Source organism: Prosopis cineraria, unplaced genomic scaffold (assembly GCF_029017545.1).
Source record: "Prosopis cineraria cultivar Desert tree isolate PC_DT_omini unplaced genomic scaffold, ASM2901754v1 PC10, whole genome shotgun sequence".
NCBI classification, from domain to species: Eukaryota; Viridiplantae; Streptophyta; class Magnoliopsida; order Fabales; family Fabaceae; genus Prosopis; species Prosopis cineraria.
This window is the reverse complement of record NW_026555341.1, coordinates 1,036,362-1,050,197: the sequence shown is the minus strand read 5'-3', so window position 1 is coordinate 1,050,197 and position 13,836 is coordinate 1,036,362. Positions and strand designations below refer to the sequence as shown.

At 33.0% G+C, this 13,836-nt stretch overlaps 1 protein-coding gene across 1 annotated transcript; it reads left to right on the top strand.

Moving 5' to 3' along the window:
* The first annotated feature begins 10,481 nt into the window (after positions 1 to 10,481).
* Positions 10,482 to 11,222, top strand: LOC129323046 (chaperone protein dnaJ 11, chloroplastic-like). The gene has a single exon (XM_054969585.1). It carries the CDS (start codon positions 10,549 to 10,551, stop codon positions 11,044 to 11,046), a length of 498 nt encoding a protein of 165 aa, XP_054825560.1. The 5' UTR covers positions 10,482 to 10,548; the 3' UTR covers positions 11,047 to 11,222.
* The last annotated feature ends 2,614 nt before the right edge of the window (positions 11,223 to 13,836 follow it).

Genomic DNA, 13,836 nt, shown 5'->3' with positions numbered 1-13,836 from the left:
TAATCCCGTCGCCGGGTGAAGAGACGTGCGCAGCCATATCATTAGCAGTAGCCAAAACCTAACGGCTCACTTGGTATTTTGAAAATGTTTTTAATAAAAATAAAAATGAATATAAAAATGAAAATGAAGGTGGAAATGAGTTTTAAAAGTATGTTCGGTTTGTATATGAAATTATGATATATTTTTTATTTAATATATGCATTTATCTAATCAATATATTAAAATATTCCTGTTAATTTTTTTAATTATGATATATTTTTTATTTAATATATGCATTTATATAATCAATTTATTAAAATACACCTATTTATTTTTTAAATTATGATATATTTTTTAATTAATATATGCATTTATATAATCAATTTACTAAAATGCCTCTATCTAATTTTTTAATTATGATATACTTTTTTATTTAATATGTGCATCTATATAATCAATTTACTAAAATATCTCTGTCAATTTTTTTAATTATGATATATTTTTATTTAATATATGCACTTATATAATCAATTTACTAAAATACCCTGTCTATTTTTTTAAATTATGATATACTTTTTTATTTAATATATGTATCTATATAATTAATTTACTAAAATACCCCTACTAATTTTTTTTAATTATGATATATTTTTTATTTAATATATGCATATTTACTAAAAAAACTTTTGATTTGCTTCAATGATTGATGAAGGGGCAAATCTGTCAAACAATTTCATAATTGAGGTTATTTTTGTCCAAAAAAATTCACTTCCATAAAACCTATCTTATTTTCATGGGTCTTATTATGGAATCCAATTCAATTTATTTTGATAGATTTCATTTCAACATGGAAATCCATTTCATGCATATCAAACAAAAAAAAAATGAATTGTAATTCCATTTTCATTTTTATATCTCCATTTCCATGGGCATAAGTTTGTAATGGGTGGCCTCTTAGGCAAATTTTTTATATTCTAATGAAAACTGTCCTATAAGTAACATTGTTTACAAGGGAGAATAACATTCAAGGCCCTTAGGATGAAAGAAAATATTTGTAGGGAGGGTTTAATAGATTCTAAATATTTTTTTACAGGTTTAAGATTTTCATTTGCAATTATGTTTATTGCTAAAATGACCAAGTTACCCCTCGCATAATTAGCAATGCTTGACTCTGATTTTTCCCCCTTTGCTTCTTCCGCGACGACAGAGAGTATGTTAAGAGGGACAGAGGGAGAATGACTTGTATTAGGGACACGCAAGGGTACATCCAAAGGAGGGAATTCATGGGTTTGACACCGATACTTGTTCTTTTATCAAGTAAGGATTCGTGCAACATTAGCTGTGTTGTTGTGAGGTCAAGAATGGTAGTCCAACAAATTGAGCAAGCCCTGGGTCCTATTCAACTGAAAGCTTCTTATACTTGATTTTGAATCTTCAGCTTTGGAGAGTTCGGAGTTTTTGAGGTACAGCATAGGTTCAATAACTAAAATGCACTCTAGCCCATATTGCGTGTGGATTCATGGCCAAAATAAATCATATGATACTCAGTTAAGTAGTCTCATTGGAATTCATCCGGTTCTATCTGCTCACTATCCTCATTATTAATGCATAATTTTATTTCTAACAATTTGTGTGCTTGTATGCCTAAAGTTTTCTTGATTGTATGAGATGAATTTTTTGTTGTAAAAAATGCAATGTAATAGTATTAAAATTGAAATTATGACTGTGACTTGGTTGTTGATATAATCCAACTTGATTGCTAATATAATTTAATTTGTTTACTGATATAATCTAAGTTGGCAGTGGATTATTTATTGTGAAATTATCATAGTTTAGTTGTTCATATTGAATATTAACATGTAAATTGGGAAATTCATAACTTATCGTGAAAATGCTCTATTAGAAATATTAGATTATATGTTGTGAAAATATGAATGTTATCTTATTTATATTGAATATTTGGTTGTGAAAAATAAAAGTTAGGTTTTTATATGTAAACAATTTCTTAAATTAATTCGTTCGTTGTAGGTTCATACAAGAAATGGCATGGTAGGTGACAGGACTACCATGTTTTCTTGCATGTGCTACTATAAAGCTTTCACATGGCAATGTATATCGAGAAAAATAAAAGATTGTACAAGAAATTAACAGACTCAAATGATATGTTAGCTAAAATTTGAAACAAGATGAGTAAAGAGGAGAGGGAGCCTTACAGTAACTGCTAAAAGAAAACAAAGACAAGTAGATGACCTGATTAATAGAAGCATTAGAATGTAAATGCAATTAGGATTATTCTAGGATTGTGTATGTGCTATCTTAAGTTGCTTTTTTGTAAATGAATGTAGGACAAATATTGTGGTGTATGTTTGGAGAACATTTATTTTGGTGTGATGATTAAATTATTTTTAATGAAATATACAAGTTACTCAGGTTGAATTTGTAATAAAACATCCACAAATAATATGATAATGTCCATATATTAACAATGCATGGTCTACACTTTATACATTATCTATGTGGTTTGGTATAGCTCAAGAATGTACAAGTTACCTAGGTAGAATTTACAATAGAACATCTATAAATAACATCAAAAGGTTCATATATTAGCAACAAAATGTTCATACTTTATATATTGTCTGTGTGGTTTACTAGAATAAGAATATACAAGTTACCTTGATGGAATTTACAACAAAACATCTACAAATAATAGCAAAAGATTTAAATATTAATAACACAATGTTCATGTGGTTTAGTAAAACTAGAATATACAAGTTACTTTTGTAGAATTTACAACAAAACAATCTTAAGTAATATAACAAGGTCCATATATTAACAACATAAGATTCATCTATATAGCACAATTATTTAGCTGTCAAAATCACATGTGTCTAATAAATGGACATTTTGTTAAAAATAATTGAATTTTATTCATTATTTACGAATAATCTATTGTCAATTTTCTTTAGCTAACTTGTAAATTTTCTGGATTCAAGTAAATAATTAGACTTTTCTTCTTGTTTATAGACTTTCTATTATTAATTTTTTTTGTTAACTTGTAAATTTTTCCTGTTTAAGTGAAACACCAATGAATTCTTGTAAATAAATGAAACTTTCATTGTAAATAATTAAACTTTTATTATTATTATTTATGAACCATCTATTATGAATTTTATTTGATGAATTTGTAAATATTTTGTTTCAACGTAAACCCCCACGGACTCTTTTGAATAAACAGGCTTTTTATTAAAAATAATTACTTTTCTTAATAGTTACATACTTCCTAATATTAATCTCTTATGGTTAGCTTGTACAACACACATGTTCAACTATCAAAATCACATTTATTCTAATAAATGGACATTTCATTGAAAGTTAATGGACTTTGCTTGATTATCTAGATTTGATGTACTTGTTCTTGCTAATTCAATGAAAGCATGTTGTTATTTATGGAGTTTATGTTATATAAATTTTACAATTAACTTGTGCTGATATTCATATGTGCTATATAGACAGACTTTCTCTTGTTGATAAATAGACTTTCTCATGTTATTTAAGGATGTTTTGTTGTGCATTCAACTTGGGTATACATTTATTTGAAAATAATTTAACCATCACACCACAGCAAGTGTTCTCCAAAATAATCAATCGCTTATATGAACTTGCAACGAACAAATTAATAAAAGAAAAAGTCCACATGTACATAAACTCAACATTTATTTTCACAATTGAACATTTAATGTAGACAAAATGACATTTATGTTTTCACAACATATAATCTAATATTTTTGATAGAGCATTTTCATGATAATGTACAGGTTATGAATTCCTTAATTCACATGTGAACACCCAGTATGAACAAGTAAATCATCATGATTTCATAAAAAATAATTCACTCCAAAATATCTACTACCAACTCAGAGTTCAACAAAAAAGTCAAATTATGTTAGCAACAAAATCACAACTATGGAATTTAGAGGAAAATCCTACCATTATAAATATATATATATATATATATATATATTATAATTGAATACATGTATTAACAAGACAACTTTCATGTTTTCATAACACTACATTATAGTTTTCACAATTGCAAAATATTTGAGATCATAGGCAATATCAAATCCAAAGAATTTAACTTTCACCATGTGTAAAACAAAAATTGCAAATTCATCATTCTTCACCTTGATATGTTCTTTTGAGTGTTACAATCTATTGTCTAGGTATCAATAATTTCAAAGGAAAAATCACTTGGTACGTCTTCAACCTGTCTCCGAAAGGGAAAATTAGGGTTGTAACCAAGCAATCCATTTAAAATGCAATATTGCATAGTAGATAAATATTGATTCTCAATGAACTATATCAAAGTATGTCACGGTAACAAAATTGACAGTTCTATAAAGATAAAAAGTAATATATGTATGGGCTAAAATCTAATTTTAACCTTTAGACTATATTTGGCCTAAGCCTATATGAGTCTTCCAGGAGAAAGGTGGTTGCTTGTTGAGAAAATGAATTGACGCACCACTTTGGAAATGCCAAAGAGTAGGGAAAGTTATAGGAAAAACTATAACTAATAGCCCTAAAACAGTAAAGCATGGAGCCATAAAAAAACTACCACCTCATGCCTATAAAAGGACAGCCGCCACAACATACGAATGTCTCTTCAACTCTTTACCTTAACACATAATCGCTCTAAATACTTCAACAACTCAATAATAAAATCTACTTGCCCAGTATAAAAACATTGACCTCATGTCATCCCTTACTTTTCATAGCATGACTTATTTTATTCTTTAGCAAATTCAATTATAACAGTGGGCTTATGCTTTTCCTTTTAGTTTTTCATCTTTTATTTCTAGCAATTTCCTTTTCACCATTATCAACATCATGTCTACTTTCACCATGCAAGTCTCACATATTTCTCCATCTTTGTTTCTTCATTCCCTTCACTTTTAAGTACTTATATCTAGGGAAATTATTGTAAAGGACCTCAGGAACTTACCGTTTGATTTTAGAAGTTAGGAACATTACACTTTTTGAAGACACTCTCCTTTGCTACCTTGCACAAAAAATCACTGAAAACAATTTTGGCATGCCTGGTAGGACTCATGCATGTACACTAATAGCATCATCATGAGTCATATTTTCAATACGAGGATGACTTTTTTAAACCTGATGACTTAGAGGATTATCCTGAGTATTGGATTCTTTAAGATCTAGCAATTTGGGAACTAAAATACCTAAAGAGCCACTCATAAATCACCATATATGGAGATCTAATAATCTATGCTTTAATAGAGTCATGGATTAATGCACCCTCAAAATTAGAGTATTGGGCTCCCTAAGAGCCAGTGATCTAAGAACTAAAGTACCTAGAGATCTACTTACAGATCAACACCTATGGAGAGCCAGAGATCTACATTCCAACAAAGTCATGAATCAATACACTTACCGAACTGGAGTATTAGGCTCCCTAAGAACTAATGATCTTAGAGCTAGAGTACTAAGATTTCCACTCATGAATCATCACCTATAGAGAGCCAGAGATGGAACCACATCCTTGTGGAACCAACATGGAACCTCAACTTTAAATAGAAATATAATGATAAAAATTATGTCAAATTTTAGGTTCTAGAATGTGATATTATAAGCACAGTATACCAGTTAACTCTATTACAATCCAAGAATGAGTATGATGAGTAGAGCTTTAAGGTGTAGGCTAACTTCGTAGCTGCATATTGGAATCTTGAATAGACATTGGCAACTTTGCATCACAACACAGAGTATCAAGAAGTGATCCAATAGGCTCTATGGAAATTTATCACAACTATAGAAGAGCACAGTAAATGTTTCGAGCAAGAGATAAAACATAAAGCTAAGATCAATAAGTTAAAGACCTAGCTATGTCAAGAACGCTTCAAGGAAGAAATACTTCTAATAAAATAAAGGGCTTAATAAAGAGATAAAGCTCATAGGAGTTATAATGAATCCCTCAAGAGTACTTGAAAAGCTCGGGGGTACTCTTTTTATAACTCTGAGGATGAGCTCTACAAGGATGATGAAATAGAGGCTGACTTTTGGCCTTTAGAACTAAGCATATTTGAAGAGCCTAGGGGCACTCCTTTTATAGCTCTGAGGATGAGCTCTATGAGTGCAATGAGCTTAAGGTTGACTCTTAACCTTTAGAACTAAGCCTTTTCGAAGAGCTCGGGAGGCATTCTTCTAATGATTTAGAGGATGAGTCCTGTGAGGATGATGAGCTAAAGGCTAGCTCTTAACTTTCAAAATCAATTATAGATGAAGAGCTCGAGGGAAACTTTCTAAGAATACCTAACTATCATGGGCTAATAAACTAAAAGGGAAGTCCATACCTTTGGGATCAAATAGAGAGTAAGATCCACACCCAAAACCTTTCAGTGAGCTAGTTCCTTAAGCCGATTTGCCACTTGAAATGTGGATTAAAAAGGGCTAGCACCCCAAGTTTCACACTATGTACAACAAGAATGTATAGAGGATAGAACAATTTAAATATTTATACAAACTCAATCTACAACGAAGTCAGCCAAATTTGTATGTAAGGAACATTATTTAGGCTAAAATCTAATTTTGGCCCCAAGCCCAACTATTTAGGCTAAAAATAATAATTTTAACCTAAGACATGTGTCTTCTAGAATTAAGATGGTTGCTTGTTATGAAAATGAAACAATGTACCACTTTAAAAATGGAAAAGAGTATAGAAAGTTTAAGGAGAATGTTAGTAAGTAGCCTTAAAAAAATTAGAACATAGAGCCACAGGGAAAATGCCACGTTGTGTCTATAAAAGGAGAAGTAACCAAATACACAAGAGCCTTCTTTAACCCTACAGAAAACTCTACACATATCTCTATAGACATCTTTTCAACAAATCAATCTACTTGCCCAGTGCAAAACTCAAACATTGACTCTACGACATCTTTTACTTTGCTCAATGCCACTTCTTTTATCCTTTAGCACATTCAACATAGCACCCTTAACTGCACATCCAATAAAGAGAAATGAGTTCTCTAGCCACTATCTAGTAGAGTGCCAGCTCCTAGTAGAATAGCAGTAATAGCCTGCTGATACTTTTTCTTTTTTCAATCTTTTATTTCTTATAATTTATCTTTTACCATTATCGATATCATGTATACTCCTACCATGTAATTCATCTTTGTTTCTTCATTCCCTTTACTTTTAAGCACTTGCATTTAGAAAAATTATGATAAAAGATCCCAGGAACTCACTGTTTGATTTTATAAGTCAAGAACATTGCACTTTTTAAGGACAAGCTCCTCTGGCATGTCCACACAAAAAACCACCAAAAACAATACCAATAGAAGCATGTTAGACGAAGTACAATTTTCCAATGGCAAACTAAATAGTCTATGAACTAAGAGGGGAAAAAGTTATAGAGAAGTCAACAACCCTTTTTTACTAAAGAAAACAAAGGAAAATGATCAATATGATTGCTTGGAAAGGAAACATAAAATAGAACCTAGACCAATGCCCTTTTCTCTCTTAGCATCAAAGCAAAGTCTTACCCAGATACCCTGGGTTCACCATCTTCACAATTTTAGGCTAAACCATCCTCTATCCTAAGATTGAATACAAGATCTGAAGTGAGAGAGAAGGAAGAGTGAGGAAGAAGAATGGTGATCTAAGACTCACACATCTTTTGCTTTTGCCACCATCAACCCAATTAGTGATCAATGCAAGACAAGAGGAAGAGAGAGAAGGAAGAGTAAGGAAGAAGAAGAGAGTCGTCGAATAGTAGCTGATTATGGGATGGGTGAATGTGTAATTTCAATAGAAAACATAATTACAAATAAGACCTTTGGCCCGTTAGAATAATTTGAGATTTCATTGGACCTTGTTTTCAAATTTCTTGCTTTTGGATGCCTTGAATGGGATTCTCCCTCGTTGTTATCAGTATATCCACGATCTTAAGCTAGAGGCAAACATTAAGGCTTATACTTCAAGACAAAGAGACCTCTACTCCAGATGGATTGCTCCTCACAATGGTTGGGTCAACCCTGATACAGATGGATTCGTGAATGAAAGAAATTAAAGGAGCTACAACTTGTGCTGGATTTATTTGAAATGAACATGACAATTGGATAAAAGAATTTATTGTATATTTTGGCCTTTTCTCTAGCAAAGAAGCGACATTATTGAGTATTCTTGAAGGGTTAAATCTTAGTTGAAATGAGAATTTTACCAAAATAAATATTCATCGTGACCCTATTAAAGCTTTTTATATCACATCCAAGATCCAACATGAATATTTCCAGAATCACTCTCTTTATAGTACCATCATTAAAATTAGAGACCTTAAAATGGATAAACTGGATCATGATCTTTGATCATATTTTTATGGAAGCTAAGAAGCGGACGGATTTAGGGTGGCTTGCCCTACTGTGTCACAAATTTTTTGTAAAAATTACCTAGTTTTGACTTGTAAAAAATGCTAAAATTAATTAGTTTTGACTTGTAATGTTGTTGATGCTAGTAGCAGAAACACCAAGAACAGCCGGAAAGGGCACCCATTGCCATGGGTTGTGCAGTGTGTTTGAGCTATGTCCAGTCACGTTATCCCATGGGCGGTAACTAAATCGTTAACACATTTTCGTCTTACAAGGAAATCGATAGTTGTTTTGTCAACGTTTACGCTGCATTGAAATTTTGGAGAGATTCCAAGGCAGATAGACAAACAAGACGAGCAATGGTTGCAACTGTATGTTGGCAACATTAATTAGCTAAAGTAGGAAGGTGACGTCAAGTCTAGGATGCAACCAACCATCCTAATAATGATTGAGCTGGAATTATATTGAAGATTGATTCTTTTGCCTCGTTCTTTACCTATTTTCAACTGCGGTGTTGTTTATTTCATGAAAATATATAAAACTAGAGGGAGATGATAAACTATCATCATTATGATAATTGGAGCCACAATTCTTTATAAGCAATAGTACAAAAAGTCATTAGTTGCATAAACAACGAGTCAATCAAGGAGGAGTCCAACAACACGTAATTAATGCTAACGGTGTTAGTTTTAATTATTTTCGTAAGGTACTGTAATATTCGTTTTGGGTCAATATTGCAAGACTCGTCATGATAAAAAGGAAACAGTTGCGGCGTCAGTATTTATTTGAATTTAAATTTTCTATAGTTGAGATTCTGCTCACAAGTTAGAAATTAACTGACCGATGGGGAGTAAAGGTGTGGAGTTGGAGGGGGTGGGAAGGGAATCACCTAGCATGCTCTGCTAGAACATATACGTCTTGTCATCATATCAGATCGAACCGGAAGGAGGACCCTATAGATTACAGACGTGAGCAGCATCCCACTAGTCGAGTTCAATTCATGCATGCTCTTTCGCTCTTCTTAAATAAGGAGCAAGTTCTGGCCGATGATGTACCGATCGAAAGAGACATCATTTCATAATTGATTGGAGAGTAATGGATGAACCTGAGTGTTTTGTGGTGGTGGGATGCTGCTAAGATATTTTTGGTAGAGAAGGAACACATAAGAATCAGAAAAGAATACATAAACGAATGGTACAGACTAGAGTATGTGAAAATTGAAAAGAATGGTAACAACGCCGTGGTGGGGCCTGCCTCATCAATCTTTGAGAGAACTCAAGTTGGGTTTGGGTTTTATTGGATATTTATAGGAATGGGCGAGCAAAAAGAGAGGTCTGCTGTTGCCTTTTCTTCATTATTCTATTTCATCTCTGGACTCTCAGTTCTGAGAATCTCTCTTGAAACTCAGTCCTAGTTATTTTTTTTCCCGTTAAATTTTATCAAATTAATAATATCTGTTTGAATGAAAACTGATAGCGAGCAATTTCAAAAAGATGTGATGTGACCCTACAACGTATAAGATGGATTGGATGGATGGAATATCTAATGAAGTCGTGCAACAGTAAGATAAAATATATGTGAAGCAAGGAGGTTGTAGCATGTTGGTTACTTAGAGAGGGAACAAGGTGTGTGGTGCAAGAAAGAGAGGCAAGGAAGTGCATAGCAACGAGAAGCACTTTATAAGGAACGAGAAAGTGTGGGCGTGATATGATGGTAGAGTGCAGTGAACAGAGTCAAGATTCAGGAAACAAGAGGAGGGCGAGACACGTAAAGTGTGTAGACACACCATGTGCCATTTGGTGGGGTGGCCACCTCCCTCTTCCAACCCTGTTCTACATCAGTCATTACACGCTCCAGCTTTCGCCTCCGGATTTTTTTTCCAATTTATTTATTATTTATTCGATGCCATTTTCGTGATCTAAGCTGCTCTTATATGCTTCTTGGGATCTTCTTTGATAGGCAAGGGCACTTCTAACAGGGATAAAGCCAGTCGCGTGCTGAGTCAGCTCCTAGGAAAATGCTCATTGAATAGGTCTTATTTTACTCCCGCACAGCTCCACCGCACTTCACCTGGGCCCCATTCCTCCATCCCGCATCCCCACCTCCTTTATAAATACCGCCCGATTCCTCTTCTGCCTTCGCCCGAGTCTTGGCTTACGCGTACGGCATCGCGTTGTTCCGGAACATGCTTCCTTTTTCTCGCCCTCCCCCGCTTCCCGCCACCTGTTTCTCCGGCAAGTCTGTTTCCCCTTCGCCGCCGACCTCTCCTCATCCCACCCCAATCCGTCTGATCGCCGCCTCCGCCACTGCGACGGAATCTCGCTCTGCCTGGACGGAGCAACCGAAATCCAGATCCTCCTATCTGAGCTCCAGCTGTGTGTCTTCGTGCACGTCGCTGTATGAGATTCTGGGAATTCCGGCGGGAGCGTCTCTTCAGGAGATTAAGGCGGCCTACAGGCGGTTAGCCAGAGTGTGCCATCCGGACGTGGCGGCGGTGGATCGGAAGGATTCGTCGGCGGACGAGTTTATGAAGATTCACGCTGCCTACTCCACCCTGTCGGACCCCGAAAAGCGCGCCACCTACGACAGGAGCCTCTTCGTCCGTCGACAGAGGCCTTTGTCCGCCTCGTCGGCATACTCCGGTTACAGCGGCCGGAACTGGGAAACGGACCAGTGTTGGTAGTGACGCGGCTGGTCAATGCAGATATTTCATATTAGACGTATAGGTTAGTTGGTGCGCAGTTATTGGAGCGCTTTGCATGTGGTATATATAGAAATTACTGATTAGTGAGTGATAATAGATGGCTTGTAATTACACTGTACATATTTTTTGCCCTCTCTCTGAGCTTGTTCTTTAGATTCTGCTTCTACATGGTATATAGTTTTCCCCGAGCACACTGATCAAAATTTACAAGGGAAAATTTGGATTCGTGGGTGTCGTGCAATCAAGGAATTAATAAAAAGAAAGGGCGATTAAGAATAGAATAGAATAGAATAGAATAGAATGCGTTGTTAGTCTGAAGTTGTGTGGTATGGCATCGATTTGTTTGTCGGGAGTTAATGGAAAGTGCAAGCCAAGTTTAATTGGGTTTCTTGGAAAGGAATTTGGGCAACTCAACGTGTGAGCGGATGAATCTTCGTTGCCATCAAAGTCAACTTTTGTAACGAATTTCTAGAAGCTCGTTTTCGTAGTAACTAATTCATCAAGGGAAAAATGTTAATCCAGGTTACAATATAAAACATTTTAAAATTTTATTTGTAAGGTACTATATAAATTTTATATTTATTTTTTTTAACTATATTCTTACTTCATTTATTTTTTTTAAAAAAATTATGTATTAAAATTTTATTATTATTATATTAAAATTTTAATTATTATTATCAAGTTTTTTATATAGGATATTTAATTTAATAAGGATATAAACGGAAAAATGTTTGCGCTTATAAGAATTAAAAATTAAAAACTTCAACTAATATTTAAATCATAAATTATTTAACTATAATTTATATTATAATCAGGAGTATAAGGCTTACCATCGGTTACCTTGGCGGTTGATTATCCCTCCTTAATTAAATTAATTAATCAAGCCCGTTGGTTTGATCAAGGGCGGATCAAGACAGCGGACAAATCTCAATGTGAAATAACCTGACGTATGTAATGTGAAATAAACATCGGGGTATTCCGGGGAGTGTAATTCTTGGAAAGAAATTAACATCAAAATACTCCTTCCAGTCACTTGAATTTCAGACACTATTTATTAAAAATATTATTAGATTGCTTTACCTTTTATATATAAAAATACACAAATTTTAATTTTACCTTGATGAATTAAAGAAAACATTATTATGCCTTGATCATGTTTTTTTAAAAAAAAAAGATCCTAAGATTACAGGACCAACCGATCGAACTACTACAAAACGATCGAACTTGGTAAGCAATGGATTAGAAAAAATTGCCCCTTTGACTTTGTCATGGAAGCCAGATGTGATATTGTTTAACGGCGTAAAATGAGAATGAAGCTACGCAGTACAGTCACACTAAAGCCGTAGCATATATTTCTTATATTTTCATTGCATCCAAAGGGCGTTTACAAAATCAAAGCCCATGAGTCAATGATCTTGCGTCTTCTATGTAACCCTTTTCCAAAGTTGTATCTCATCGACTTTTTATCGGTCTCTGTCTCCTTCTAATATTTTACTTTAACTTTTCGCCGACGGTTGGTTCAAATTTGCGTTGGCTGCTTTAAACAATTACAGTTTCAAGATTTATTTAATTTTTCCGATCATCTGATAAAACTTTTTTCATTCATCAGAAATTTTTTTACATGAACAGTACATTTTTTTTTGGAATAATGACAATTAAGGACTTATAGGACTATTAATTACAATTAAGACATCAAAATTATTAAAATCTCAATAATGGATCATAGTCCTATCTGAAATTAAAAACATATATAGATCTACAAAATTACACTCAGTTGAAAAATAAAAAAAATTATTAAAATTACTATGATGGATAGAGACTATTGTTAACTTTATTTGAGAAAATAAAGATCCACAATTGGGAATGAATTGTTTCCCAATATATAATTAAAATTCACTTGTGAAACTTTCGATAGGTATTTATGAATATATGATAGTTACTTAAAAATTTATCAAAGTCACTTTTGAAAATCACTTGTGAGTTTTTATACTTGTTAATAGATAAGTAAATTACTTGAAAAATTAATAAAAGATACAACTAAAATTACTATCATCAATTGGGACTATTGTTAGCCTCAATTGAAAAAACCATGATCCCTATTTATGAATATATGATAGTTACTTGAAAATTTATCAAAGTCACTTTTGAAAATCACTTGTGAGTTTTTATACTTATTAATAGATAAGTAAATTACTTGAAAAATTAATAAAAGATACAACTAAAATTACTATCATCAATTGGGACTATTGTTAGCCTCAATTGAAAAAACCATGATCCCTATGTTATGGGTTTGGACTATTGAAATTACTATTATGGGTTAGGACTATTGTGATCTTATTCTCAAGTATAGATTTTGATTTTCTCAACTGAGATTAATTAACAATAATTCAAACTCATCATATTAATTTCAGCACTCAAAGATAATTTTGTAAATTCATATATGTATTTAATTTTAAGTAACGAGCATGATTCATTATTTGGATTTCAATATTTTAGATCCCAAATCATAATCAATTGTCTTATGGGATCCTTAATTATCAATTTCTTTTTTTTTTTACTTGACGTTAGCACGCATAACCTTTCTTGTTGATCTAGCCTGGTCCCTCTTTTTTTATTGTGATTTTTTTAAAAGAAGCAATTTCTTAAAACCTTGAAGCATACAAGAAAATGTTCAAGTTATAGAATAAACATCACAAAACCAAGGAGAAAAATTAAACAGAGAAAAGAAAAAGCCCTCCTGAACAGCCTGAAGGATTAGGGGTTGAAATG